We start from the raw sequence: 27,866 nt of genomic DNA, 5'->3' as shown, positions 1-27,866 counted from the left end.
TGATGACAGCCACCCTCCATATACTGACAGTGGTAATAAATGACTATCATACACGCTGACCCCAAACATTTATCTGAAACACTCTATATCTCTTTCACCTCTGAATGTCTAAAACAGCTTTCAACACCAAAATGTTTTAGATTGTGAAACTTTAACCGACAACAATATACTGATCAGATATTTCTCCCATGTATTAAAGAAGAATGCTTCCAAAATTTCAAACTCTATTTTTTAATAGCTGACACAATAGTTTAGAGTCAAATTATGTCAAAGTTACAAAAGCTGTTATATTGACATAAACATATTTACAATTATTTACAAATAGACATTCAATCATCTTTTTGCTGTTCTTGTTCTTAGTTTTCTCTTGATAATCAAATGATCACTTTCTTTATCATCTTCACAGCCTCCAATCTGTAAAACAATTTACTATATTGAATACACATCAAATCAAATCAATCATCAAATCCAGTTGTCATAAGTTAAAACACGGCATGCTTCTGATTCATTCATATTAGAGATGCACTGATATATCGGACAATAATCAGCATTGGTCGATAGTTTAAAAACAGCCAATAGTCATGGCCGATATATCCTGTCAATCAAAAGAACTGGATAATGGAAAGATTTTGAGCTGTGTGTATAGAAAATAGTCATGGTCAATGAATGAATGAATAACATTCAGAAAATGTAATCTTCATATTTTAGTTAATACAAATTAATTTAACCACCAAACTATCGGTATCGGCAGATAACAGTCTGAATAATCAGCTATCGTTGGAAAAATTCAATATCGGTGCATCTCCAATTCATATATTAATGCTTTCCTGATTCTTACATGATTTACTCCCAGTAAACATTACTTACAGGATGAGAGGGAATGTCAAACGGGGAGGAGACATGGGTCTTGAAGAGCTTTCGTTTGGATCTCTTAGGTTTGTTGTTTTCTGATGGATTTAGTGGCTCGGGGGATTTAACCATGCTCATGATCTTCTTGGCTGTGAAAGGAGTTCAAAACTTTGGTCGTGCTGGGATACAGTATGAAACACTTTTGGCAGACACCTGCAATCGATGTCATTGACTGAGTCTAAAAATAATGAGCTACAGCTGACCTTTGCTCCCAAAGAGAGTCGGGGAACTCTGAATAAAGTCACCGATCTTCTGGAGGGCTCCGTCTTTTTTACCTTTAAGGCTTGCTGGAGAATCTCGACTCGCTATTTTTCTCTGCACTTTTGGAGTCTGGGTGCAAAAACAAAGAACTCAAACAAATGTTACAGAGAAAGAGATGTCACATCTGATGACGTATGATGTCACAGGAACAAGAACAGTAAAAGTCATGTAGCTGGCACCTCAACAGACTGTATGTTCTCCTTGTTCACCCTGAGCCGTCTGTTTTTACGGTTTTCCGACTCCACCGCCTTCTAAAACAATAATAAGTATAAAAATATAATTATTATGCTTATGTAATGTACAGAGAAATTGATGTACGTGTGAGAAATTATTGGACTAGTTTCTGCAACAGATACTGTGAGCAAGAAGAAATAAAAGAGAGGTGGACCGTTTCATATAATTGAACTTCAAGGGCTCAGGTTTACCTAGAATGTGTCTGAAATTTAGCTCAAAATACCCCACAAATCATTTATTATAGCATGCCCAAAATGTCCCCATTTGGGTGGGAGCACAAAGCGCTGTTTTCGTCTCTGTACCTTTAACTAGAAATGAGCTACTGCTCCTCACTCCCTTACCAACAGACAATGAGAGTTTTTGGTGAAAAATAGATCTGATTTCTTTAAATACGGTCTGAGACAACAGTATATTTAGCCGCATTAGCACTACAACGTCAGTGGCTGTGGGCGGGGCTTTATCAGTGTGATGTCACATTAACAACAGAATCAAAACAGCATGTCTAATAAGTAGGGATGCACCGAAATGAAAATTCTTGGCCGAAACCGAAAGAGGAAACCAAGGCCGAAAAACCGAAATAAATTATTATGCCAATTATTAGTAAAAATGCATTTATGGCTATCACTGTGGGCCATTTTTGGCCGAACATTTTTGGTGGCCGAATATTCGGTGCATCCCTACTAATTTTGGTTAATGTGGATTAAAAAAGAAGGAGTGGGTGATTTTGTTCCAACACACGTTTATGTCCAAACATGTTGTAAAAGTGGATTTTGCATAATATGTGCCCTTTAATCTAACTTAAAGTTTTAGTTTCCCCCAGAGTGAAAAATTGTATATGATAATGATAAATTACTCATTCTGATGTCGCCCATACCAGTACGACATTCATTCATCTTCGAAACACAAATTAAAGGGACACTCCATTTATTTTGAAAATATAAAATTTTTCCAGCTCCCCTAGTGTTAAATATTTGACTTTTTACCGTTTTGGAATCCATTCAGCTGATCTCCGGATCTGCCAGTACCACTTTTAGCATAGCTTAGCATAATCAATTGAATCTGATTAGACCGTTAGCATCGTGCTCAAAAATGACCAAAGAGTTTCGCAGTGCCCAAAAAATAGTCCCCTGCTATTGTAAGTTACCTAGGGGACTATTTTCGGGCGCTGCGTAATATCATTGCACCTGCTGCAGCCATGTTACGGCAGCAAAGTCCTTAATTATTACGCCAGAATGAGAATATAGTCCTAGCCATATCTGCATAGAAAATCACAACTTAAAAATTTCTAATTCAACATTAGTACACGATGTAACTACAGAAGAGTCAAGTTTTAAAAAGGAAAAATACCGAAACTCTTTGGTCATTTTTAGCGCAATGCTAATGGTCTAATCAGATTCAATGGATTGTGCTAAGCTATGCTAAACGTGCTAGCGTCAGACCCAGAGATCAGCTGAATGGATTCCAAAACAGTAAAAATCAAATGTTTAACTCTAGGGAAACTGAAAAATTAGTATATTTTCAAAAAAAGTGGAGTGTCCCTTTGAGATATTTTTAATAAAATTCAAGAACTTTCTCAGAGCCCATAGGCAGCAACACAAGTTTTAATATTTTAACAATTTCTTTACTGTACTGCCTTTCTGGCCCTGGAAAGTTGTGAGCTCCATTGCTGTCTAAGTGGCTTAAAAAGCTTCTTAATTTGTGTTCCTAAGATGAATGAAGGTCTTACGGGTGTGGATTGACATGAGGGTGAGTGACAACATTTTTATTATGGGGTGAACTATCCCTTTAATGCAAAAACATGATGTTTTGAATAATAAATATTTTAGCAAAGGACACCTCTGAACCCAATAGTAGTAACATGACCTCATTTCAATACAGTATACAGTACACATTTCCAGATTTGGATCAGATGGTATCTTTCAAAGCTGTAGATAACTAGGAAAACTAAATAAACTTTGTTTCACTCCAACTGCTTGATTGACAGGTAGGAGGCCTTTACTGTTGTTGATGCTTTAGGAAAGATTAGCATGTACACACTTATAGCAATATTCTCACATGTGTTTTTGACTACCCCTGAATGTGGTCCATGTGATCAAATGACAAAACATTTGAATGAAATGCTTTTTATGTGTGATCAGAATAAACAGATCTAAATTTCCATAAGTGTATTTCGACATGTGTACCTCCATTTCTGGGCTCTTTCTCTTTCTGGCTGTACGTCTGAGTTTAATTGTGACGGATTCTTCTTCTCCAGGTTTTCTGACATTTATTCGATCAGGTTTAAGTGGGGTGAAACTGATTTCCAGCTCAGGTTTAGGGAAGCGTTTGTCTCTTAGGCTCTTTGTGGAGAGAACAGAAGCGTCCAGTAGTGCCACCTGTTCAGAATGATCAATAATACAGATTATCATGCAGAACAAAATCATTTCATTTGTACATGGCTTATTGTTTGTTTGATATGTTTAATATCACTATACTGACCTCTTGTGTTGCACAGTAAGAGTCGCCTTCATTTGCTATCTTCACACCTGAAGGCTGTTTGAAACTGTTATCTTCCTGAGTTTCAGATTTAAGAGAAGTAGCCGGATCATCCTTTTCATTTAGTAATTCTGAAATGACATCTTGACTCTCAGCAGGCTGCTGCTGTAAAATTTCCTACAATCAGAAGTGAAGAACATTTCAGACAGTGTTAAAGAAGAGGATACTCACGATAAATGCATGGCCTATATATAATGTGGTTTAGGTTGTAACTCTATGTAACTTATCTAAAAATGCCTGTAATTTTATTACCTGCACAATGAAGTATAACAGCGATATAAGAATGTGCTAACATACAACATTCATGTTTTTGTTACCACATTTATTTTTTAAATAATCTGAAGTCAAGTTGTCATAACAAAGCCAATAAAACAATGTCATCTTTGCATTAAAAATGACATAATTGAACAAATGTCACTTTATGACAGTAGTCATAAATGTGCAAAAATCTCCTTCATGTTCATGGCCCGTGTCATGTCATGATGGTTTCATGTCAGTCTTATGAACACCCCTTCAAATAAAGCATTACCGTCTAATGAGACTGCTTTGGTTTAATAGGGGTTAAAAAAGGAGTGGGACAATACTTTTCACTGTAGGGTGGTTATGTTCACAGACATTTATGTCCAAACACCTTGTAAAAGTGGATTTTGCCTAATATGTGCCCTTTAACCTCCCCAATCTTAATCTTATGTGTGTTGAAAACATCAAATTAACCAAAATACCCAACAAATAAACAAGAAAAACACACAGGGTATGTAAAGAAATGTATAAACAATAGATATTTTGCTGAGTTCTGCGTTGGCCTGGTTTAAACTCACTTTTAGCTTTGCTATTTACACACTCCAATCCTGTGACTCCTTCTCATGGCAGGTCACTTGAAAAGCAGGAATGATATTAACTCAGAACCTGCTGCGTAAAAAATTACTACTCTGGGCTAAAACCCCCCTTCGAGCTTGCGAGAAAGAAAATAACTAGATGGGGAGAGTGACAAAAAGGCCAATCCTATTAACAGCTTTATCTGCAGCATGCCATGCTGGTCACCATTAAGTTGCCCTGACGCCCGGGCCGCTCTCACCTCTTCCCCTGCGGCTCTGTCACTATCCTTTTCCCGCAACCTTTCCTGGTTATCATCTGAAGGCTCATTAGACTGCTGAAACATAAAACAAAGTCAAACTGCTATCAAATCCAACACAGTAGTGGAGAAATCGATCCAAAGCTTGTAGATTCTTACCTTTGTGCTTCGCTGCTGGGGTTCACCAGCGCTTCCAAAACAAAGCATCTCATGTGAGTTTACATGATCTGAGAAGAACAATGAGATTTGTGTTGTGTGAAGAGTCAATTACAGATAACTAAAGTCTGTGTGATGCATGCAAACTACAATTAAAACTAGGGATTTGCCAATATATAAGCCTATAATTGGTATTAGCCAGTGGCGGCCGGTGACTTCTTTTTTTTGAGGGCGCTCGATGCGAAGTTCATCACAACATGTATGTAGTTCGTCATTTTAAAATATGTGTCGTGCACATCGAGTGAACATATGTGCATTACGTGTCTTGTCAAAATAAGTGCCTGCTGCAGACGCGTCCAAAGGGTTTATGATAAGAGACGCTCACGTTTGCCAGATACTCGCATAATCTCATGTGTAATCAGAGTTTACTGTTAAGGGTGTATCATGCGTGTATTTTGTGAACGTGAGTGTCTCTTTTATCATAAACTGTTTTGACACGTGTGCAGCAGGCACTTACTTTGACAAAACATGTGATGCACATGGTTCACATGACGCAACAAACACATATTTTATAAACAAGCAACACACGACACATTTTACAACAGACATCGGCCATTTGTTTAAAAACAGCCAATGATCAGAGCAGATTATATCCTGGAAAAAAGGGCTGGAAAAGGGCTGGAAAAACGCATAAAAACTCCTATTGTGTGATTATTTTGAATTGGGTCACAATGACAACAAAGTTGTAGTTGTACACTTTGCACAAACAGGGTGTAGAAACACATCTATCAGCATCTATCGGTATCAGTAGATGTCATTTTAAGACAGGAAATATTGGTATTTGCACAGAAATGTTGTATTAGTGCATCCCTAATTAAAACAAACTCAGGTCACCTTCAGTTCTAGATTCAGCCCCATCCATTCCAGCCTCCAGCATTTCATCTTGATTGATCTGTGCATGCTCTTTATTAAACTTTACATGTGTCGCCTCAGTCAGCTTCTGATCTGACGAAAGATCTGCAAACAAAATCAATCTTAATAAGGTCCAAATCTAAGCCGATTTTTAAATGGGAAAAGGGGTTTAAATGAAAAGACGTGATGGTTACCTTGGCAGGTTGTTTGGCAAAGCTGTACATTTTCTTTGAAATGGATAGGTTGTGCCTGCGATTGAAATGTAAGAGTGTAATTCAGCAGTCTTAAGATCTGATGATAACATCACAAATTTAAGAAAGCAAAAGTGGAAAAGTCGCTCACAGTCTGCAGTGGATCAATACTTTGCTCTTTACATCTCAAACTGTGCAGAGCCTGATCCCTCATCTCCTCTGCTTTACATAGTCTCTGCTGAAACGATCCGTTTTCTTCACTTAATCTGGAGATCTGAAATGAAAAAAGCATTGTTAAAAAGAAATTTAATACATGTGACCATTAAAATGTAATTTTTGAAAAGAATCAAAAATATTTACCTGTTCCTGTAATTGTTTAACCTGTGCTGTAGTCTCACATAATTTATGTCTCATATCTGATCGCTCTTTCTCCAGCTGCTGCAAATCACAACTCATGGTCTTCATTTTATTGAGTCCATCATTCACGATTTCTCTCGACCTGTAAAAATAAAAAACAAACTTTCTCTTAAAATACCCTTTAGTTGTTACTTGTTTATATTATACACAGATCAGTCATAACATTATGACCACCTGCCTAATATTTTGTAGGTCCCCTTTTGCCACCAAAACCGCCCTGACCCATCGAGGCATGGACTCCACTAGACCTTTCTATCAGAACCAGCATTCACTTTTTCATCAATTTCAGCTACAGTAGCTCGTCTGTTGGATCGGACCACATGGGCCAGCCTTCGCTCCCCACGTGCATCAATGAGCCTTGGCCGCCCATGACCCTGTTGTCGGTTCACCGCTTTTCCTTTCTTGGACCCATTTTTCTTGCTTCTAACACATCAACTACACTTGTCCTCAAAGTTGATGTGTTAAAAGTAGTGATGCACCGAAATGAAAATTCTTGGCCGAGGCCGAAAAACCGAAACCGAAACACCGAAATAAATTATTATGCCAATTATTAGTACAATTGCATTTATGGCTATCACTGTGTGCTAACTTTACTAGGGGTGTGTGACGGATAAAAAAACTCACAGTTCGGATCACATTACAGTTTTTGAGGCACAGATCAGATTATTTTTCAGCAAAAAGCAGGTGGGAAAAATCTAATAAACAATAAAGAAATTGCAAACATTTATAAAAGAGAACAAAGTTGTACATTAATAAGGTCTGAAATTAGCATTAGGGACAGAAATCAAATTAAATTAATTAACACAATAAATTAAATATATTATTATTTTTTAGAGCTATTTGTCTCTTTGTCATGGGTTGTTTGATCAACATTAATGACACAGACTTCAGTAGGTTAATCTGACTAATCTATACAGACATAAACAAATGTTTTTATTAGAAAAAGAATACTGAACTGAGAATTTTGTTTATATGTGCCCTGTCAATAACAGAGAGAAATTATGTTTGCTTGTTTTTTTTTTAAACGCGTCTCTATTCAAATTATTATTCTAGTGCAGCACTGATTTGGAGACATTTACAGTACATTAAAACATTAGGATAGGTGAAGAAAAGAAACCAATCCACCATTGCAAACACAGTTTAGAACAAACAAGAAGACAACAAAGAACAGGAATCAAACAATATGGTAACAAACATGCTCCACAGCTTTCTGTTTATGGATGAAATAAAATTAAAGAAGAAAAACGATAGTATGTGTGCAAATGCTGTCTATTTCCTTTGTATAATTGTTTGTAGTGGAGTGTCCTGTCTAAATATTTTCACGCGCATGCGATTTTGTACGCGGACTGTACGCGCACTGTCCGTGCGGTCTCAAATTTTGGGCTGCACGCAGACGGTCCGCGCGGCCGGCCGCGGACCCTCCTGATGACGAAAATGATGGCGCGCATACGCGGACGTCCCTAGTGTACTTTCGGCTTTAAGGGCACTTAAACGCATGCATATACAGAGACTGATGGTGAATCCCAAACAGCGCAACAGTCGCTCCACATAAAAACGTTACGTTGTGTTTCGTTGCTTTATTCGCCAAATGTACGTTAATGGATTACAGTAAGAGACACATAGCGCGACTCTCTCTAAAGTTTACACATCAAGACATTCTTAATCTTTGCAGACGCGTGCAAACAGCTGGACCCTGAGTGAAACCTGCTTGAGCACGAAGGGGAGGGGTGGGAGACGACTGATCACCGTGAGGCTGAGTGAAACCCAAGCGCTAGCGCACAGATGAAAGGGGCGCGGTTGACATTCATTTTCGGTTTACATTTTCGGCTGGATTTTTTATTTCGGCCCGAAACCGATAATGCCATTTTCGGCCGAAATTTTCGGCGACCGAAATTTCGGTGCACCCCTAGTTAAAAGCAGGAAAAATGGGCAAGTATAAAGATCTGAGCGACTTTGACAAGAGCCAAATAGTGATGGCCAGATGACTGGGTAAGAGCATATCTAAAACGGCAAACATGCGTCATCTGTGCTCTGCTATAAGTTCCCAAACTCCCTTTTAGCGATGAAAAACATCCACATGTTGAGAATCAGGGACACCATACCAGTTTTTTCCAGACTTGCAGTTTGTGGTGGCACATTTGTGAAACACACATCCGCATATATGCTTAAATGCAACTTCAATGAGGCTCAGTGGAGCTCGTCGACTGACGCCACCGGCGTTTGTACAGAAACTGTCATGTGAGACAGAGTAGTGATAAATGCGATGTGCAAACATCTATTTGTGGTGGCCAATTTTGATTTTGTGGTGGACTGAGAAATAAATTAATGTATGGGGATGTATATTACAACAACACTCTCACTTGTATGATGTCACAGGCAGCACAAATATAACAACAAGCCTATAATCCCTTCCACACCGAAGTGTTACTAAACTCGATGGAAAGCTAACCACGCCAAAGTGAGCTGACATGACCTGACCCAAACCAAACCAAATAGTACCTATGCTAGCCCAGTTGTATACCAAGCATGAATTTCATACTAACACCTGCTTCCTAGTGCTATCATAAAGTCTAAAGAAAAAACATGGACCTACCTTAAAAGCTCTTGGGCTTTATTCTCCAGTTCTTTGTCTTTGTTAGCCAGACTCTTCTCCATCTCATTCATCCTCTGCTCTGTGTCCTCTCTGGCTTCAGAAAGGTCCTGCTCTACAATTGCTCTCGCCATGTTTAAAACCTCATCGTTCTGGTTTAGTTCGCTGAGTATTCGCATGAGTTGTTCTAGCAGAGTTTTCCAGCAATCATCTCTGGAGCCCTGCTCCAGTTTTTCCAGCATCCCCTGTTGTTGTTTCAAAGTCTTCAGCTGTTCCAACAGCTCAGAGTTGCCCCTTATTCCAGCCATGTTGAGCTTCTGGGCTTCATAATGGCTCAGTAGGTTCTTGTGTTCCTGCACCTGGGCATCACGCTCAATTCTAAGCTGGCAGCAAAGTTCCTCCAGCTGGCACATTTTTACTTTGGTGTCGCTCACCTCCTGCTTAAGGTCAGCGATTTGTCTATTCTTCTCCCGAGATGACTCCTCCATCTTCTCACATTTATGATGAAGAGTTTCGGTTTCGTCACGTGATAACTGGTTGGCACCGAGTTCCAGACGTAACCGGTCTAGCTCTGTCATCAAGGATTCGATGGTTTTGGACTGACTGTGAGACTCTTCCTGATGTTGCTTTATCAGAGCATTAGCTGCATCAAGTTCTTCTGAAAGCTCATTGGTCACCTTCGTCTGACTGTTCAGCTCCATCTGAGTAGTTTTAAGCTTTGAACTCATGTCATTGGCTGTTTCCTGAAGCACATGCAACTCATTGGCAATGGCCTTGTTTTCATTTGTGACTTTGGTGACCTCTGCTCTCTCCATCACCAGCGAGAAAACAGTGGTTTCGTTTGCACGCGTACGCTCTGCCAATTTATTAGAAAGATCATTCACCTTCTTCTCCAGTGCACATTGCTCACGTTTTAGTTCATTCAGCTGGTCATCTTTCATTTTCAGCTCTTGCATGAGCTGTTGAATTTCCTGGGCTCTTATTTCCTCCTCTCTAGGAGCGCCATCTTGATTTGGCATACACTTACAGTTGTTTTTGAGATGAAGGATTTCTTCTTTGATAGTGTTAATTAAGGTCCTCTATATGTGTATGAAAAGAGAGAGGGACAAGGGTTATTAAAATAAAAACATTGTCATGCTAAGTGGCATTTAAGAAAATTTGTTAGATATTAGATATAAAAAAAATCGTATATATTGTTTAAAAGATAATGTGTATGCATTGTATGACAAATGTTGGAAGAACATGATAAGCTCCATTTACATTTATGCATTTGGCAGACGCTAACCAAACCGACTTACAGTGCATTTCAAGATATACATTTTATCAGTAATCAGTGTGTTCACTAGAAATTGAACATATGACATTTTGGGCTGCTAACGCAATGCTTTACCAAATGAGCTACAGAAAGAATCAATGTAGTCAGTGTAGAGGTAGCCAAGGCCTACTGGTTAGAGAGTCGGACACATTACCCAAAGGTTGGGACTGAGGTGACCTTAAGCAAGGCATCTTTTACTAGAATCAATTAACGTAAATCCTAAACTTACATCTTTAGTAGCTGCCTCAACATTTTCGTCCAGGGCAGTCTGTAACTTGGAGATCATGTCATCTTTCTCCTGACAGATTGACATGAGTTCCTGACATCTCACTTTTTGATTTTCATAATTCTGCAGGAGACAACAACAAACATTTGTACACAATAAGTCAATGTGGTTCTTGAAAAGAAAAAAACTTTTAAAAAATATGTGAAGTTACCATTTTTGCCTCCAGAAGTTGGTCATTTGATTCTCGTGTCTGAGCACACATTGCTTCAAACTCTACGAGGAGAAAACAGAATTAGTCTTGTCAAAAGACATTACAATTTTTAATATTAAAAGTAAAGTGAACGCACCCTTCGTTTTAAGACAGAGTTGTTGTTGGCTTTTGTGAAGCTGCTCTGTAATATCTTCCAGCTGTGATCTCAGATGATTGACTGTTTCATGCGGGTCAGGGACGTTTGTCAGGCACATCTGCACTGCCTCTGCATCTCCCTTTATCTTAATCAGATCATCTCGCATTGCCTCAATCATGCTGTCCAAATGCTTAATCTCAGCCACCTGAAATAAAGAAATATTTTATTATATTTTACAATTTGTCATTTCAAAATAGTGTAGCACAGATCTGGCAGGATTCCTAACATCACTCCATGATCTTTAAATTATGAAATGCTGATGAACAGCTGAAGCTGGAAGTATGGTAAATTTTTTATGTGTAACCTGGCAAAGTCGAACGCACAGCTTGCAAAGCATACTTAATTTGACTCAAACGTGTGCATAGGCACTGTCTGGATGAATGATGCAATACCTCTACTGGCCTACAGGAGTCCATATTAGGTCTAAAGAGGGGATGTAGCGAACACAAGAGTGCAGCATACCCTCAACAGTTCGATTGGAAATGTAAAAATAACAGCACACAGGAATAAGCTTAAACGAAAGCAAGTAGACCCTTTTACTGTTTGTACACAATGATGACGTGGAAGTGTATGCACGCGCATTTAGGCAACGGAAAAGTTGACTTTATCAACATTTTCAACACAGCAACCAGATCCGTGTACTATAGTGGAGTGGATAGAAGACGTTAGCAGATGGCCAAAAATAAAGTTGCCAGATACATATATATGTATATTAGTATATTATATTAGTGCAACCAAACGCAACAACCAGACATTTTGATGCTGGGAAACCGTTTTAATAAACTTTCTGAGTTGCTAACACGTTAGAACCACTGAGGAATAACACCACTTCTGTTGCCCAAATGCGCGCGCAGGCTATTTGATCATGTCAGCTGTAAAAGGGTCTATTTATGGATTTAAAATCTATGGCCAAATTCTCCAACAGAAAGCTTCCTGAAATTAACCTCAGAGAACACTGAAGTTTTAATTTAAATTTATTTATAACAAAAATATTGCTACTGTGACTAAACCAACACCACTTAATAAACAAGACCATGGGTTATAAAGAAGGTGAAGAAAGTTCAATCACTAAAGAACACTCGAGTCTTATTGGATAAAACTTGCATTCACCTTTGCAGCGTTCTCTTCGGAGCTGTCGGCGGTTATTTCCCCGATGCTTCTGTTGACCAGATTCTTGAGTATCTCCAGCCTCCTCTCTGCTCTTTCCTCAACAATTTCCTTCTCTCTTTGGAGACGTTCACTAAAAATATTGATAAGCAACACCACAAATGAATGCACCATCAATTAATCAACTAGTATGGCATTTTCTGTGCTAATAAAAGTGTTGGCTTTACTTGTAATCTTTTTCCATGTTAGAGAACAGCTCCATGAACTCTGCGGTGACCTCCTCACGAATTTGAGATTCCATGGTCAATTTTTCAGATTCTTCTTTAGACAGCTTCTCTTTGAGCTCTTCGATTTCCATCTGAAGCTGCGGCAGACATGTTACAGTTTAAAATAATATTAAAAATGTAAACATTATAAGGGATTAAAGGTACACTACACTTTTTTGAAAAATATGCTTATTTTCAATATGCTGATGTCTGGCAGTACCACTTTTAGCATAGCTTAGCACAAACCATAGAATCGGATAAGATCATTAGCATTGCGGCAAAAATTTACCAAAGAGTTTCGATAATTTTCCTATTTAAAACTCGATTCTTCTGTAGTTACATCATGTACTAAGACGACCAACGAAAAATTAAAAGTTGTGATTTTCTAGGCAGGTATGGCTAGGAACTATACTTTCTTTCTGGCGTAATAATCAAGGACTTTTCTGCCGTAACATGGCTGCAGGAGGCCCAATGATATTATGAAGTGCCCGAAAATAGTCCCCTACTATTGAAAGACACTAAAGGGACTATTTTCGGCTGTTGCGTAATATCATTGTGCCTCCTGCAGCCATGTTACAGTAGCAAAGTCCTTGATTATTATTACCATATCGCCTAAAAAATTTAACTTTTAATTTTCTGTCAGTCTTAGTACACAATGTAACTACAGAAGGGTCAAGTTTTAAAAAGGAAAAATATCAAAACTCTTTGGTTATTTTTTTTAGGCGCGATGCTAATGGACTTTTCAGATTCAATGGATTATGCTAAGCTATGCTAAAAGTGGTAGCGCCAGACCCGGAGATCAGCTGAATGGATTCCAAAATTGTAAGAATCAAATGTTTAACTCTAGGGGAGCTGAAAAATGAATGAGCATATTTTCAAAAAGAGTTGTGTATCCCTTTAATAACAAATAAAATCTTTGGTTTACCTCCTGCAGCTCTTGACTATCTTCAGCTTCTAGCACAGTTTGTTCTTCCATGCTCTCATCATCACTCTCTACTTCTTCCTCACCCATGTGATCATCATCAACATCATCATCATAATTTTCATCTTCTTGCACATCCTCTAGGCTCATCTCCCAGGCCATTAGTGAACTTCTCCTAGTCCAGTTCTTCTGGTCAGCATTATTGATCATCATGGACACATCCCTTGCAGATCTCTTAGCAATGATGGTAGGAGCTGGTTTTGGATTGAGGACCACCACCTACAATGGTAAAGAGTAAGTGAAAAATAAATAGACACAAATTAGGGCTGCACGATAAATCACATGCGATACCACGCGCATCACGTCAGTAATGCCGGTTCCTTGATTAGTATTAAATCGGCATCAGCTGTTTTCAGATGGAGCAGCTTTAACTACACAGAGCCGTAGTTCCCTGACAAGCTGGGCCATATCGCAGGCGATACGTCCGCGATAATTAATGCGAAATTGCCCCGATTGTCAGTGAACTACGGCTCTGTGTAGTTAAAGCTGCTCCATCTGAAAACAGCTGATGCCGATTTAATACTAATCAAGGAACCGGCATTACTGAGGAGATGCGCCTGACAAACACATGCGATTTATCGTGCAGCCCTAACACAAATCCTCAGTGGTTCTGATTATGTGAAGGTGTAAAATAATTAAAAGGTCCAACTGGTTCCTACTGACCTTCTGAGCAACTGCTGAAAATTTGAGGACATTAAGGGTTTCATCGAACATCGAGGCACACTGGTTTATGTTGATGATCATGCAGGCTTTTCCGCGGCCACAGAAGAAACCCTGCAAATAATGTGTCAGCTTACTCTCTCTGAAAGGGATGTGCTGATGAAACCTGTTTGAAAACAAATATCAGAAAGTTAAACATTAAAAAATTTAACTTTGTAAAATGCTTTGTAAAATGTGCACATATTTCAGACTAACTTTGACTGAGTTTGATTGAGCCTCAGAGCATTGATGCATTTTCCTAGAGTTAACAAGGAAGTGTTGATGTTTCCAGCTTCTTTTAATCTGTCTCCTCTGTTCTGAGTCTTTGCACATCGCTCAGATCCAGCCAAATCACATAAAGACAACCTTTAAAAATACAATGTAAAACTAATTAATTCATGTAAAACAGGGGACTTTGATACAAAGTCCAACTTCGTGAAAAATTATATGAAATAGGGCTGCACGATTATGACCAAAATAAATGTTGATTGTTCACCTTGATAATGTAATTGCAATTATTATTGTTATTGATGATTAATAGATTTTACATTAATGTTTTGAAATGTTTTTTTAGCTTTCTGTAAAGCAACTGCATGGGAAAATCGAAACATCCAAAACTAAATAATATAGTGTAAATAACTAATAATTATAGGACTTATGTTGTTAGTAAAAAATCCACAGACACAACTAATGGCTAAAGGATTTTTAAATTTCTCATTCACCACTGTATTTGATGGCCAAACATACTGCCGATACGCACAGACATGAGCACAAAAGGACAGCTGTAATTAAAGGGACATTACACTTAAAAAAAATATATATATATCATTTTCCAGCTCCCCTAAGAGCTGCGCTTTTCTGTCGGTCTTAGTACACGATGTAACCACAGAAGAGCCAAGCTCCAAATAGGAAAAATACCGAAACTCCTTGGTTATTTTTAGCGCGATGCTAATGGTCTAATCAGATTCAATGGATGTTTAACTCTAGGGGAGCTTGAAAATTAGCTTATTTTCAAAAAAAAAGTGGAATATCCCTTTAAGGCTTTTGACGATTATGTAATTGTTATCCCGATTAGTTTTTCAATTAGTTCTGCAGCCCTAATATGATATACGTGATGAATGGTTTAAAATTGTATACTATATGCAAAATGCTACCTGTATACTTGTATTAACTTTAATCCACCAAGAGGGTTTTAAGGATTTTTCTTCCAGTAAAATTTTACCCAGAATTAAAACTTAAAGTGCAATATGAAGGGATGAGGTCACTTACTCGCTTATTGTCTGAACTCGAGGAACACCCACATCTTCAATCCGCAAGATTCGGATGGAAAATATACTATGGCTGTGAAAAAAAATCCACATTGTATATTAGGTCCTTTTGACTTTCTTATTAAAAACACATGATTTTTTAAAAATAAACTATTTCATGTGCTGTTGCTTTATATATAAGTACATAATATTATTTTAACAAGAGAAAAACGCTGGATTGTGCAACAAACAGTATACAACTCATTGGTTTGTCATATCGGTCCTATTCATGCTATAGTCAATGGTTTCAAAATTGATTGAAAATTGGCTTTTATATTAGGGCATCTCTAGTAAACACTTATGTTAAAATGATTTAAAATTAGATACCTTCTGCTAGAGATGTTGTTGAGCTTAGTGGATGAACAACTTTGATTTTTCCTTCCTATTTTCATTACTTTGAATGCCTCTTCAGCACTATTCACTTGGACCCATTTCAGATCTGAAATAGAAAAACACCATTCAGATAAATGCAGGTGACACAAAGGTAATAATGTGCTAATGAAGAATTATTCAGCATAAAAGTACAGTAATAGTATATTTAGACTAGTTGTAATATCGATACACAAGTATTAACTGAGTAAATTATTCTGGACTAAAATCATGATTTTAAGTCCCGCTGTTTTGAAAATCAAGTTGTTATTCTTGTTTATATGTCTATCTGGTGTTTTTTATTAATATGATTTAAGACAAACCATTTGCGAATTCATCATTCAACACCACTGCAGAGCATTGTATCCATAATATTTGAGTTTTCCAAAGACATCTTATCTTGGCTGGCGGTCTGTGACTGAATGTGTTTGAAACTAATGAAATTAGCATTTTTTGTGTGTAAGAAAGAGTGGAGGCGAATTTTAGCCCAAAAAAGACAAAAGCTTCCTTTACTCGGCAGCAACCATAGTCGTTCACGTTGATGTCTTTCTTTGTTCAGTCGAGAAGAAATTATGTTTTTTGAGGAAAACATTGCACGATTTTTCTCATTTTAATGGACTTTAATAGACACCAACAATTAACACTTAACTCAACACGTAACAGTTTTTTCAACTGAGTTTTAAAGGACTATAAACAATCCCAAACGAGGCATAAGGGTCTTATCTAGCAAAACGATTGTCATTTTTGACAAGAAAAACAATATACACTTTTAAAGCACAACTTCTCGTCTAGATCCGGTCGTGATGCGCCAGCGTGACCCCACGCAATACGTCATGACGTCAAGAGGTCACAGAAGACGAACGCAAAACTCTGCCCCAATGTTTACGAGTGTGTTGAAAGAGGACCGTTCCTACGTTGTTGTATGTCAATTGATACTAATTAATGTCTTTGTGTCAGTTTATTGTTTACAATGGTCCGCAAATGTGCGTTTTATATATGTACACGTGACCTCCGTACGTCACTACGCATTTGCGTTAGGTCGCGCTGGATCGGATCTGGACGAGAAGTTGTGCTTTAAAAGTGTATATTTGTTGTTTTTCTTGTCAAAAATGACGGTCGTTTTGCTGGATGGGACCCTTGTGCCTCGTTTGGGATTGTTTGTAGTCCTTTGAAGCTCCGTTGAAGAAAACTGTTACGTGTTGAGTTGGGTGTTGATTGTTGGTGTCTATTAGAGTCCATTGAGGTGAGAAAAATCCTGCAATGTTTTTCTCAAAAAACATAATTTCTTCTCGACTGAACAAAGAGAGACATCGGCATTTTGGATGACATGGTGGTGAGTAAATTGTCTGGATTTTTCTTTTAAGAAAATTGAATATTCCTTTAAGTAAATGGCAAAGAAATATTACATGTATACAAAAATCTGATTATATAACTGTGATTGAAACGTAACCGCCTAATTTGCATATTCCTATATATGGTCCAAGCTGTGCGATTGAATAAAGGCAGAGACTCATTTGCATATCCATAGATCACTTCCATAGTATTTTTTTATGGAAGTGAATAGGATAACTATCAGTTTTACATACAAACATTGCTCAAAATATCTTCATTCGTGTTCATCAGAACAATTAAAATGTATACATGTTTGTAACAACATGATAGTGAGTAAATGATGAGAGAATTTACATGCTTGGATGAACCATCCCTTTAACACATTTTACCCTGAAAAGAATGAATTTACCTTTGACAAAAGCATTTCCTTTAATATCTTGGGCTAGTCGCAGAACATTTCTCTTGTGAGAGCCATTTGAAACTAGATCAAGCAGGTCATGGATGTTTTCATTGTAGATTTCACAAAAAGAGACCCAGACTGAGAATTTAACATAAGAACTCTCATCCAAACACAAGCTGTCCTCATCCATGTTACTGGAGGTGGAGCCTAAAAAAAATAAGAGGAATCTCCTATTAGCTAAAGACAGAAAAATCAAATGCTGAAGAAAAAAAACATTTGTTTATTCTTACATTCAAATGATGAACAACTGGAGGTACTGGACAGGGATTTCTGTGAGTCGCCCTGGTAAACAAAAAAAGCTGTGATGTATTTTGTCGCATAATAATTTACACCTTACAAGTAAATTAAAAAATACATACATCTTTACATCGACGAAGAAGGTTTCTCTTATTTGTAGCTTCCTCATCCTGCTGCTCTTTAGTGAGTCTTGTAAAGTCAACACATCGATGAGGCTTGATGTTATTTTGAGAATAAATTCTGCCATCTATGCTGTTAAAAATCACATTGAGGGACCTCGGCAGAATTCCACCATCTGATTCAGGACCTGTAAAAAAACAGTAACAACATCAAACATAAGATTACAGGGCAAATATGGCCATGGGGACAGTGCAAAACTTTATATATGCAACTTTATGTAGGGCAACTACAGGTCATAGATAATGCATGTTGTTTTATCATATTATCTTTTACATTTATCTACTACTTGTACTAATTTAATAGTTTTTAACTTTTGACAGGTAGCGTATAAAATACATTTAACATTTATGATTTTTAGCATTAAAATTCAGAGTATAATGTTAGTATCACTCCTTAAAGTCAACAAAAACATCTTCACACAAACAACCCCCAAATCCTTACCGAGAAATGTAAATGTCTTTCCAGCATTAGTAACTCCATAAGTAAAGATTAAGGAATTCCCTCCGTGCAAGACTTCTTTCACAAGACTCTTTGTTGTTCCTTCAAACATCTGTCTTTGAGTTGTTTCTGGACCATACACCTAAAAAAATGATTTTTCTATTAAATGGGAAGACAGTCACAGCCTGTACAATCAATGATGCTGACTGAGGTCATCTCATACATGTGAGAACTGAAACCGTTGTTCAAGCTGTGGTCCGAGTCTTTCACTTTGTCTGGCTGTCATAGATGCTCTTGGTGCCTTCAGGATCACAGTATCCGGTGGCTCAATTGAGATGCACGCCTGTGTGTGGAGAGGATGACAGAGACAAATAAAATGCAGTTATATTAGGTACACATACTAATAATATGTATTGTACGGATGCATATTATGTCGCTTTGGATAAAACAAATTGAACAAATGCGTAATGTGAACTCACCTGCGATTCGCCTTCTGCTTTCTCCGCAGCAGTGAACGGACGGACACGCAGATAAACCTGCAGATGTTCTTTCTCCATTGATACAGAGTCCTGTAACAAACAACAACATGGTAAATCACGACTGATTACGTTTGTATGGTCTTTAAGAGCTTAAAATATGCCTGAGAATGATACCCTTGATAATTTGGAGAACTCCGCAAACAGATCTTTCCTCAGGTCTTCAACCGTCACTGACCCAACTCGCTCGGGTTTGTAATTTAAACACGACTCCATTTTCTGCGAAAAATGCATAACTGTTTAGCTAATAACATAATTAATTTATATGTTATATATTATTACATTATAATAACGTTTTGTTTTTAGCGTCTACAACAACGATTACGAAAGATGTACACATACCTTCGACACTGATCCCTTTAAAGTAAAAATAATGTATTATTTACATTTAAAATATATGTAAAACTAGTCCCGTTGCTATAACGATCTGGTATTTAACTCGCTTTTGTTTTCTTTTGTTTCCACGAAGCTAAATCGCTAACGTGAGTCAATCGTACTGTCGCGCGGCTTTCTGTTCAAATCGGACCAATCGTAGCGTTCGCTAGAACCTGGCCCTCCCCCTTAAACGGAAGTTAAACGTCTTGTAGTTTTTTGCGGTTGGCTCGACATCATGCAGCGCTGCTAAACAGACAGACATCAAAGTACCGCGAGAGTTATTCAAAGCACAGTTCTCCGGTGGATCTCGCGGTACTTTGATGTCACACACCGATCGGTCAGCGAACAGCCCGAATGAACCACATAACCCACAATACTTCAGCAAGTCACGTGTCAACGCTACACGTCCTGTTTCAGGAGGTTGTGTACTCGCATGTGGCTTTCACTACACGAGTTTAAAAGAATTGAGTGATATTAATATATTTGCAGATCAGCGTTAGTGGATGAAAGATGTCTGTATTTATGGATTTAAACATCATCAGTAGTAACGATAAAAACAGACTCAGAAGTATAATAGAGACAGCTGCTCACCGTAAGTACAAGCATTAGCAGATTTATTTACGTTACTGTTTATAAATCATTACTGTTGGTTAAATCGGTCAGACAGTGATGAATGTGCTGTCCTTTGAGGGAAACCTAATGCCTTTAAAACGTTTACATTTTTAGTTGGATACTCAACAGTGGCAATAAACTATGTGGTTGAGCCCAAACAGAAGAAACAGGTAAGTTATGATGTAATTTTATATAAATGCGATATGAAAAATAAATATCATATCAGTTTTGAAAACTTACCTTGACTCCTTAACGTTACCTACTGCAGGAAATTCCTAAACCACAGAGTATATCAGATATATTTGATAAATTCCCCATAGTACAGGTAAGTTATATATTACATTTTTTTGTATTAAAATAGTTTGAATAAGTGAAATATTATAATTAAATAACAATCCCTGTTTTACAGGGCAAATCTACACCCATCAAAGTATTAAATCGCTTAACTATCGTGGCCACTGATGCGTCTCATTTTGTAAGTTTACAATAAAGAAAAAGTAAAACATATGTGCTGCATTGTTATTTGTACACTGATATGTTGATGTTATTTCAGAGACCAACAAATGAATACAAAGTCTTTGACCTTGTGGCTGTGTACCCTAAAACAGAAAAAATCTTTCATGTAAGTAAAACTGGATTTTTTTATACTGGTCAGTATGTTGAACAGCTGTGATATAAATGTTTGTGTTATATTTCTCTCTGAGCCAGGCTGCGTGCATGACATTTGATGTTGACATCATCTGCATTGCAGTGGCGGAAAAACAGCCCTTTCATTTTAAAAGGGCTCCAGTTTATGGGGTGAGTATTAGCATTTTACATTCATACCCACCAGATCTGCGTAAGAGTGATATAGGCACTTGTGTATGTCATTTGTTTTGAAATTGTAACAAATATTGTAATACTGTGAATCTGAATGAGAGAAATAGAGTTATGTCTTTTTATGGGGTATTAGTAAAAGGACTAATCGTTGTTGTCTTGTTCAATGTTGGTCACTCCAGGCTATTGACAGGGGAGTGTTTTTTGAAATAAGTTATGTGGCAGCTATAAGAGACTCCACCATGAGGAGATACACCATTGCCAATGCCATCAGCCTTATGGAAGCCTGCAAAGGAAAGGTATGTTAATCAGTTTTGTAAATGGATATTAATGAAATATACAGCATTCTGTTAATGTGAATGTTATGAACAAACTGAATTGCTTTTCTACAGAATATCATCATATCCAGTGGAGCAGAAAAGGTAAAAAGTTGCAAATGATTGTTAATATGTATTTCAGTACAGGCTTTAATAATTAATTTGATTTAAAGTATTGAGCATGTGTGCAGGGTTCAACATTAAAGGGACAGTTCACCAGGGGTGTGATTCTTCCGGATAAATCCGGAATTCCGGCTTTTCCGACCTGAAAATGAGGCTTTCGTGAAACATGCAAATCCAATTTTTTGTGTGTGCGTGTGGGTGGGGGGTTGTAAGGCACGGTTATAAATAACCGCATATCACTACGCATTAGTCTATTTATTTGTCACGATGGAACTTCATTCAAGGCAGAGCTCACCAAAGAGCTTGCAGTCAGATCTCCGGCGTGTTTTGTTGGCTGCGAATTAAAAAAAAACATGCGTTTGCCAACAAATAGTATGAGAGAAACACATCTTTCACTCTCAACCAAACTAACAAACTAGCCAATCAGAAGTAGAATGGGGAGGGGTCTTTGAGGTGCGGCTGAGATCCAGCAGCTACAGATGCCGCGCGGCCGCGGTGAAGTCGTAACAAGTTAACATTGTCAGCAGGATGAAGAGTAAGTTTATGAAGCCTAGGTAAGACAAACTATGGCTGCGTCCGAAAACTCTAAATTGCTGCCTTCTGAGGCAGCTTTCCAAGGCAGCAAGGCATCAAGGCATGTCCGAATTCAATGTTTGGTTTACTTCCTGTCTCCTGAGATACCTATGCATGGATGTACATTAAGAATGTGATTGGTCGAGTCCGGTCGAGTTCGAAAAAATAAAATGGCGGCCAAGGACGCGACTGGACCACCAATTTAGTGTAAATAAAGGTATATTTTCACTTTTTGCACCTTTTAATTGCATTTCTAGCGAGAAATTAGTATTGTAGTTTTCAAATATGTGATTAGTTATCACAAAGGCGCTCTCTGTTTAAATTTCAAACACGCTGCCTTAGAAGTGTGTCCGAAAGTCTTTCTCTGAGCTACCTTCATGCCTCCGAAGTCATTTCCTCATGAGGCAGCGAGGCAACGAGTCACTGCCTTGAGTTTTCGGACGCAGCATAATTGATAAAGGACCTAAATCAGTGGCGCTGGGCATGAATAGAAGGAATAGGCAGAGACAAACAGCATTTTAGTAGTAAGAAAATTAAGAGAACCCGCCAGTTGTTTGCTGCTTTGACAAAACTGTCCGTTTCAATCAGGCTATGCCAGTAATGTAAATATCAGATTTCTTGTCGAGGTGAAATGCTGTCTCGCAATATCAATATAAAGTTGCGTTTGTGTCAAAACGTTTTGCTTGCATTAGTATTCTGTAATCACTTACGTTAACGCACGCATACAAGTTACGCGAATCAGATCCAACGTCATCCTGACTAACACACGCATACGTTTGCTCCTCGGTTTGTGAATCTGGCAGTAATGCTTGTGATTACAGAATAATATAATGACAAACACACACATTCATGGATCTGGTGTGTGTGTGTGCGTGTGTGTGTGAAACGCGTAGCTCGACTGTGCCAAAAGAACTATGCAAAAGACAAATGCACTTGACTGCCTTTCCAGAAAGTCATAACATTTGAATTAAGTAACAAATGTTGCTATCAATAATTAATCTGTATTAAATGCCCCCACTAATTATTCTATAAACATTAAACATGTTTTGACCAATAGCAAATCCCATTTATCAAATTGTGTATGTGGCTTGTGTGCCTTATTATTACCATATGCAACCAAAGATTTTACTAAAAGGGCATTCATTTCTTTAGAAGAACATAAAAATCCTCATAGATCTAGTCACTTATTTTTACTCTCAAAATGCACCACATTGATGTATTTACTTTTAAATGCACAAAATGATTTTGTTCAGTCTGATGCAGTGGCAAGGCTACATAATAGGCAGGGTGGCACTTGCCCATGCATTGACGATTGGCCACTCAGATCGATCAACTTTGAGCCCAAATTATATTTCAACTGTATTTCATTTTATATAAATGTGTGTGTGTGTGTGTGTGTGTGTGTGTGTGTGTGTGCGTGCGTGCGTGCATGTGTGCATATGTATGTCGCCACGCCATGGAAGGTGTGCAGTATATTTTCCTGCTTTTTTGTCCTTTGCCAATCACACCTATGGTTCACCCAAAAATGAAAATAATGTCATTAATGACTCACCTTCATGTCGTTCCAGACCTGTAGGACATCCGTTCATCTTTGGAGATACAGTTTGGGATGTTTTGGATTTGGTCTGAGAGCTTTCTGACCCTCCGTTGAGGGTCTATGTACGGTGTGCTGTCCATGTCCAGAGAGGTAATAAAAACATCATCAAAGTAGTCCATGTGACATCGGTGGGTCAGTTGGAATGTGTTGAGGCATAGAGAATAAATTTTGGTCCAAAAATTACGACTTTATTCAGCATTGTCTTCTCTTCTGCGTCTGTTGCGAATGCACCTCCACAGTGACGATGCTGATGTACGACGCTGCTGACGTGTTGTCCTCAGACATATTTGCAAAGATTTTTTTTTTCAAACTTACAACTATAACACGTCAACGGACACGGAAGAGAAGACAATGCTGAATAAAGTCGTAATTTTTGTTATTTTTGGACCAAAATGTATTTTCGATGCTTCAACACATTCTAACTGACCCACTGGTGTCACATGGACTACTTTGATGATGTTTTTATTATCTTTCTGGACATGGACAGTAGGGCTGTTTATCGCCAACAGTTTCCCGATTCGATACGTATCCCGATACAAGGGCCCCGATACGATGCGCATCACGATACAAGACTATTACATTTTTGTTCAGAATTAAGTAACATTATTACTATTATTGTTTAATGTACATTGAATAAGCAGTGTTGTAACAGTTGTCTTTTTGCCATTCATTTATTAGCTTTTGGTGTGACTCATAGAAATTCTTAAAATCTCATAGTTAATACTTAATACTTTTGTTATTTTTAAACAGTTTTAGAAAGAAAAAGTGTCTTACTCTAGGCATTATATTTGTCTCTCATTTCATTATTCTATATCTATTTATATATGTGTAAACATGCAGTCAGACTTCAGAAATCAGATTATTAATGTGACAGCTATAGTTTGAAGTAGCTCTGTATCTCTTCTCTAGATGTAAACTTTTCACATGCAAATCTTTGTCGTGTTTCTTCTCTAATGCGTTAGTACTGTTTTATAAGAGAGCGACTAATAAGTATAGGCTAAGATATCTTCGCTTTCATACTGAACTCATTGATTTTAAATACGTGTGAGAGAGAGAGAGAGAGAAAGGGAGAGAGAGAGAGAGCGGCTCGCAGGCACGTGCGCTAGCGAGACAGACACGTAAAGTTAAAAGTATACCCGCTACCTTTAACTCTACGTACTCCGCGGGACACATGCGTCCTTTCCATATAGATCACACATCAGCAGCGATTGGTCACGTTACTTTAAAAAGTGCATCCGAATCGATACGGAAGATGCTGTATCGGTGCGCGCATCGTCAGGCGTCCATGACGATGTATCGTCGTATCGGTATTTTGAAAACAGCACTAATGGACAGTACACCGTACATAGATTTTCAATGGAGGGTCAGAACGTTCTCGGACTAAATCTAAAACATCTTAAAAGACAAGTTCGGTATTTTACACTTAAAGCCTTGTTTTCAGAATGTTTTTGATGAAATATAACGGTTTTGACTGAAATTTTGACATATGCGGCTGTCCCGAGTGTTTTCGGGTGTTTCTTGTGTCACCTCTCATCTCTACAATGGGTTTAGTGGTGCACTGGAGCGGTCCTTCCTGGAATGCATTGAACTTTCGTTTGCAGGGACGTGGGACTCACCGAGTGGTCGGGGGTCTAAAATACGCATTCCAACAGGTTTTATCATATTTTTGCCAACTCCATTGACTTGTATTAGATGTGCTGTGAGGTACGGGATTACTCCGTGCCGGGAACTTTGTTGGTATTCTTGCAATTTGCAAAGGCGGATTAGCGCCACCAACTGGGCTGGAGTGTCTATTATTCAAGCTCTCAACGGAAGAATATACGAGTGTGAGGCGTTTGGAAAAATAGGTCCACAAGTTAACAACGCATGCTAAAACACCTGTTGGAAAGCATCTTTTGCGGCGATTTTTGTGTGAGCATATCAGTGAACCACTCGGTCAGTTTCACGACTTTGTAAACGAGAGTTTGGTGCATTTTGGAGGGGATTGTTCCAGTGCACCTATAAACCCATTGTAGAGGCGGGAGGTGAAACACAAACACCCGCAAATTCTCAGCGCAGCCGCATGTGTCGAAATTTCAGTCAAGGCCGTTTTATTTCACCATGAACGGTCTGAAGGCAGGGCTTTGGGTGTGGAATAGCGAACTTGTCCTTTAAACTGTGTTTTCAAGGATGAACGGAGGTCTTGCGAGTTTGGAATGACATGGGGGTGAGTCATTAATGACATTATTTTCATTTTTGGGTGAACTATCCCTTTAAGGATTTCTTATGCTGTCCCAGATTTCAATTTTCCAGACTTTTAATTGGTGCCTCCAAAATATACATATTTATTATTTTCATAAAATGTTAGTGTTTCTTTAAAAAGTTTTACATTTGTTATAATATCTAAAAATCTGTATCAAAATTGAAATATGTTTATTAACCTGTTAAAAAGACATCATTAGTGTGTTGTCCAAAACGGCTCATTTGTGTGATACAGCTAGACTACAATAGTTTAAATGATCAACATATATAACAGTAAGTTCAGTGTGGTACATGTAAAGTTGTCAAGGCATTAAACTAGTGTAAGATGACCAAATGGAACAAGTGATTGTTCAGGAACTGACCCTGGACCTGCGGTTTGTTCTTATTGTCGAGACCTGTGTGTGGTCATAATGACATGCTGTGAAGTAATCTTTCTTTTCCATTCTTTAGCCTCTTGAGATGAGAGGGCCATATGACATTGCCAACTTGTATCCTTTTTAAATGAAAATGTATTCCCTCTGGTTACTGCATTACACTATGTATGCTTGTGTGTTGGTATATTCCTTAATAAATCTTACAGGGGGCTTGTGTTTAGCCTGTCTGAGGGAGACGCCAAATCTGCAGTTTCTACTAACTGCAGATCTGTCTTGTTGCACGGAGGTAAATGACTCGCAGTAGATGTGCTATTTTCCATTTCAGTGGTACAGGTATAAATCTATACAGCATGGTGTTGTTTGCAGTTAGATTGCTTGTTGGTTTGCTTTATATGCATTACAGTGAAGGGTATGAGATGGTGTAGTATTGATCCTGCAATCTTCTTTTGGTTATTAGATAGAGATGGAATTAAAATGATATATGAATGTTCACAGATGCTTTTCTTGGTTCATTTAAAACAGAGACGAGAGCCACTGCATCTGGTGTTGTTTACACTATGAAGAAACCACAAGCTCTCAAGGAGCAAACAGAGGACACACCAGCATCTAAAAAAGCCAAAACAGAAGCGCCATAACCAAATTTCCAGTGGAGGGAGTATACAGGTGTATTATCTGTGTGTTTGTTTAACATTAAATATGATTTTTTTCTTTCACGTGTGCAATCCACTTTGCATATAAACATGTTACGGATATGGTAAAAATTCAGATTTATTTAACCTATGTTTAAAAAGATTGCAAGCAAAATGTACAGATGAAATAAACAACATACAAAATTAACCATACACCCCTGAGAACTTTTTGTAATACATTTTTCATTTATAATACACATATAAAAAACGGGACATTCCACTTTTTTTTAAATATGCTAATTTTCCAGCTCCCCTAGAGTTAATCATTTGATTCTTACCGTTTTGGAATTCATTCAGCTGATCTCCGGGTCTGGCGCTAGTACTTTTAGCATAGCTTAGCATAATCCATTCAATCGGGTTAGACCATTAGCATCACGCTAAAAACGACCAAAGAGTTTTAATATTTTTCCTATTTAAATCTTGACTCTTCTGTAGTTACATCGTGTACTAAGACCGACAGAAAATTAAAAGCTGCAATTCTCCATGCAGACATGGCTAGGACTATACCCCCATTCTGGCACAACAATCAAGGACTTATGTAACATGGCTGCAGCAGGCGCAGTGACACCACGCACTGGCCAAAAACAGTCCCCTTGGTTACTTTCAATGGCAGGGGACTAATTTCGGGCAGTGCGTAATATCACTACGCCTGCTGCAGATATGTTACATCAGCAAAATCACTGATTATTAAGCCAGTTTAAGAGTTTAGTTCCTAACCATATCTGCCTAGAAAATCGCAGTTTTTAATTTTCTGTCGGTCTTAGTACACGATGTAACTACAGAAGAGAAAATATTCGAAACTCATTGGTCATTTTTTAACATGATGCTAATGGTCTAATCAGATTCAATGGATTATGGTAAGCTATGCTAAAAGTGGTAGCACCAGACCCGGAGATCAGCTGAATGGATTCCAAAACGGTAAAAATCAAATGTTTAACTTTAGGGGAGCTGGAAAATGGAGCATATTTTCAAAAAAAGTGGGGTGTCCCTTTAAAGAAAAATCTAATCCCA

The 27,866-nt window shown here is 38.0% G+C and overlaps 2 protein-coding genes across 5 annotated transcripts; one reads left to right on the top strand and one right to left on the bottom strand.

Moving 5' to 3' along the window:
* Positions 1–215: 215 nt before the first annotated feature.
* Positions 216–19,637, bottom strand: kif20bb (kinesin family member 20Bb). Of its 3 annotated transcripts, none has more exons than XM_073866787.1 (31): positions 19,481–19,637; positions 19,256–19,357; positions 19,082–19,171; positions 18,826–18,945; positions 18,606–18,744; positions 18,107–18,291; positions 17,978–18,029; positions 17,697–17,894; positions 15,914–16,025; positions 15,549–15,620; positions 14,496–14,645; positions 14,244–14,406; positions 13,524–13,799; positions 12,560–12,696; positions 12,336–12,465; positions 11,166–11,370; positions 11,030–11,091; positions 10,822–10,941; positions 9,281–10,356; positions 6,631–6,769; positions 6,422–6,544; positions 6,274–6,328; positions 6,062–6,184; positions 5,171–5,238; positions 5,015–5,089; positions 3,883–4,056; positions 3,588–3,779; positions 1,350–1,421; positions 1,113–1,239; positions 868–998; positions 216–414 (listed from the first exon to the last, which is right to left on the bottom strand). In XM_073866787.1, the coding sequence occupies exons 2-31, from the start codon at positions 19,352–19,354 to the stop codon at positions 334–336; spliced, it is 4,746 nt and encodes a 1,581-aa protein (XP_073722888.1). In that variant the 5' UTR covers positions 19,355–19,357; positions 19,481–19,637; the 3' UTR covers positions 216–333. The 3 variants fall into 3 exon arrangements, with proteins under 3 accessions (XP_073722888.1, XP_073722890.1, XP_073722889.1); XM_073866789.1 differs by having other exon boundaries at positions 1,350–1,418; XM_073866788.1 differs by having other exon boundaries at positions 5,015–5,086.
* On the top strand, positions 18,924–27,003 carry rpp30 (ribonuclease P/MRP 30 subunit). 2 transcript variants are annotated; one of them, XM_055176265.2, is made up of 13 exons: positions 18,924–18,993; positions 19,111–19,191; positions 20,003–20,105; positions 20,240–20,295; positions 20,394–20,450; positions 20,535–20,600; positions 20,679–20,747; positions 20,834–20,923; positions 21,124–21,240; positions 21,334–21,363; positions 26,243–26,280; positions 26,373–26,452; positions 26,689–27,003. In XM_055176265.2, exons 3-13 carry the CDS (start codon positions 20,024–20,026, stop codon positions 26,799–26,801), a joined length of 798 nt encoding a protein of 265 aa, XP_055032240.1. In that variant the 5' UTR covers positions 18,924–18,993; positions 19,111–19,191; positions 20,003–20,023; the 3' UTR covers positions 26,802–27,003. The 2 variants fall into 2 exon arrangements, with proteins under 2 accessions (XP_055032240.1, XP_073722891.1); XM_073866790.1 differs by lacking the exon at positions 18,924–18,993 and having other exon boundaries at positions 19,077–19,191.
* Positions 27,004–27,866: the final 863 nt, after the last annotated feature.

The sequence above is a fragment of the Misgurnus anguillicaudatus genome, chromosome 4, assembly GCF_027580225.2.
Source record: "Misgurnus anguillicaudatus chromosome 4, ASM2758022v2, whole genome shotgun sequence".
In the NCBI taxonomy this organism is placed as follows: Eukaryota; Metazoa; Chordata; class Actinopteri; order Cypriniformes; family Cobitidae; genus Misgurnus; species Misgurnus anguillicaudatus.
Note: the sequence above shows the minus strand (reverse complement) of the source record. Positions and strands in the feature narration are given on the sequence as shown.

What these genes read in the sequence shown, in the direction of transcription:
- rpp30 (XM_055176265.2), top strand. Translation starts at nt 20,024, where the DNA reads ATGTCTGTATTTATGGATTTAAACATCATCAGTAGTAACGATAAAAAC. An exon ending in AGCCCAAACAGAAGAAACAG is followed by an intron (nt 20,296 to 20,393) that starts GTAAGTTATGAT and finishes TACCTACTGCAG; the next exon opens with GAAATTCCTAAACCACAGAG. An exon ending in ATAAATTCCCCATAGTACAG is followed by an intron (nt 20,451 to 20,534) that starts GTAAGTTATATA and finishes CCTGTTTTACAG; the next exon opens with GGCAAATCTACACCCATCAA.
- kif20bb (XM_073866787.1), bottom strand. Translation starts at nt 19,354, where the DNA reads ATGGAGTCGTGTTTAAATTACAAACCCGAGCGAGTTGGGTCAGTGACG. An exon ending in TTGAGGCAGCTACTAAAGAT is followed by an intron (nt 10,357 to 10,821) that starts GTAAGTTTAGGA and finishes ATACACATATAG; the next exon opens with AGGACCTTAATTAACACTAT. An exon ending in GACTCTCTTTGGGAGCAAAG is followed by an intron (nt 999 to 1,112) that starts GTCAGCTGTAGC and finishes CTCCTTTCACAG; the next exon opens with CCAAGAAGATCATGAGCATG.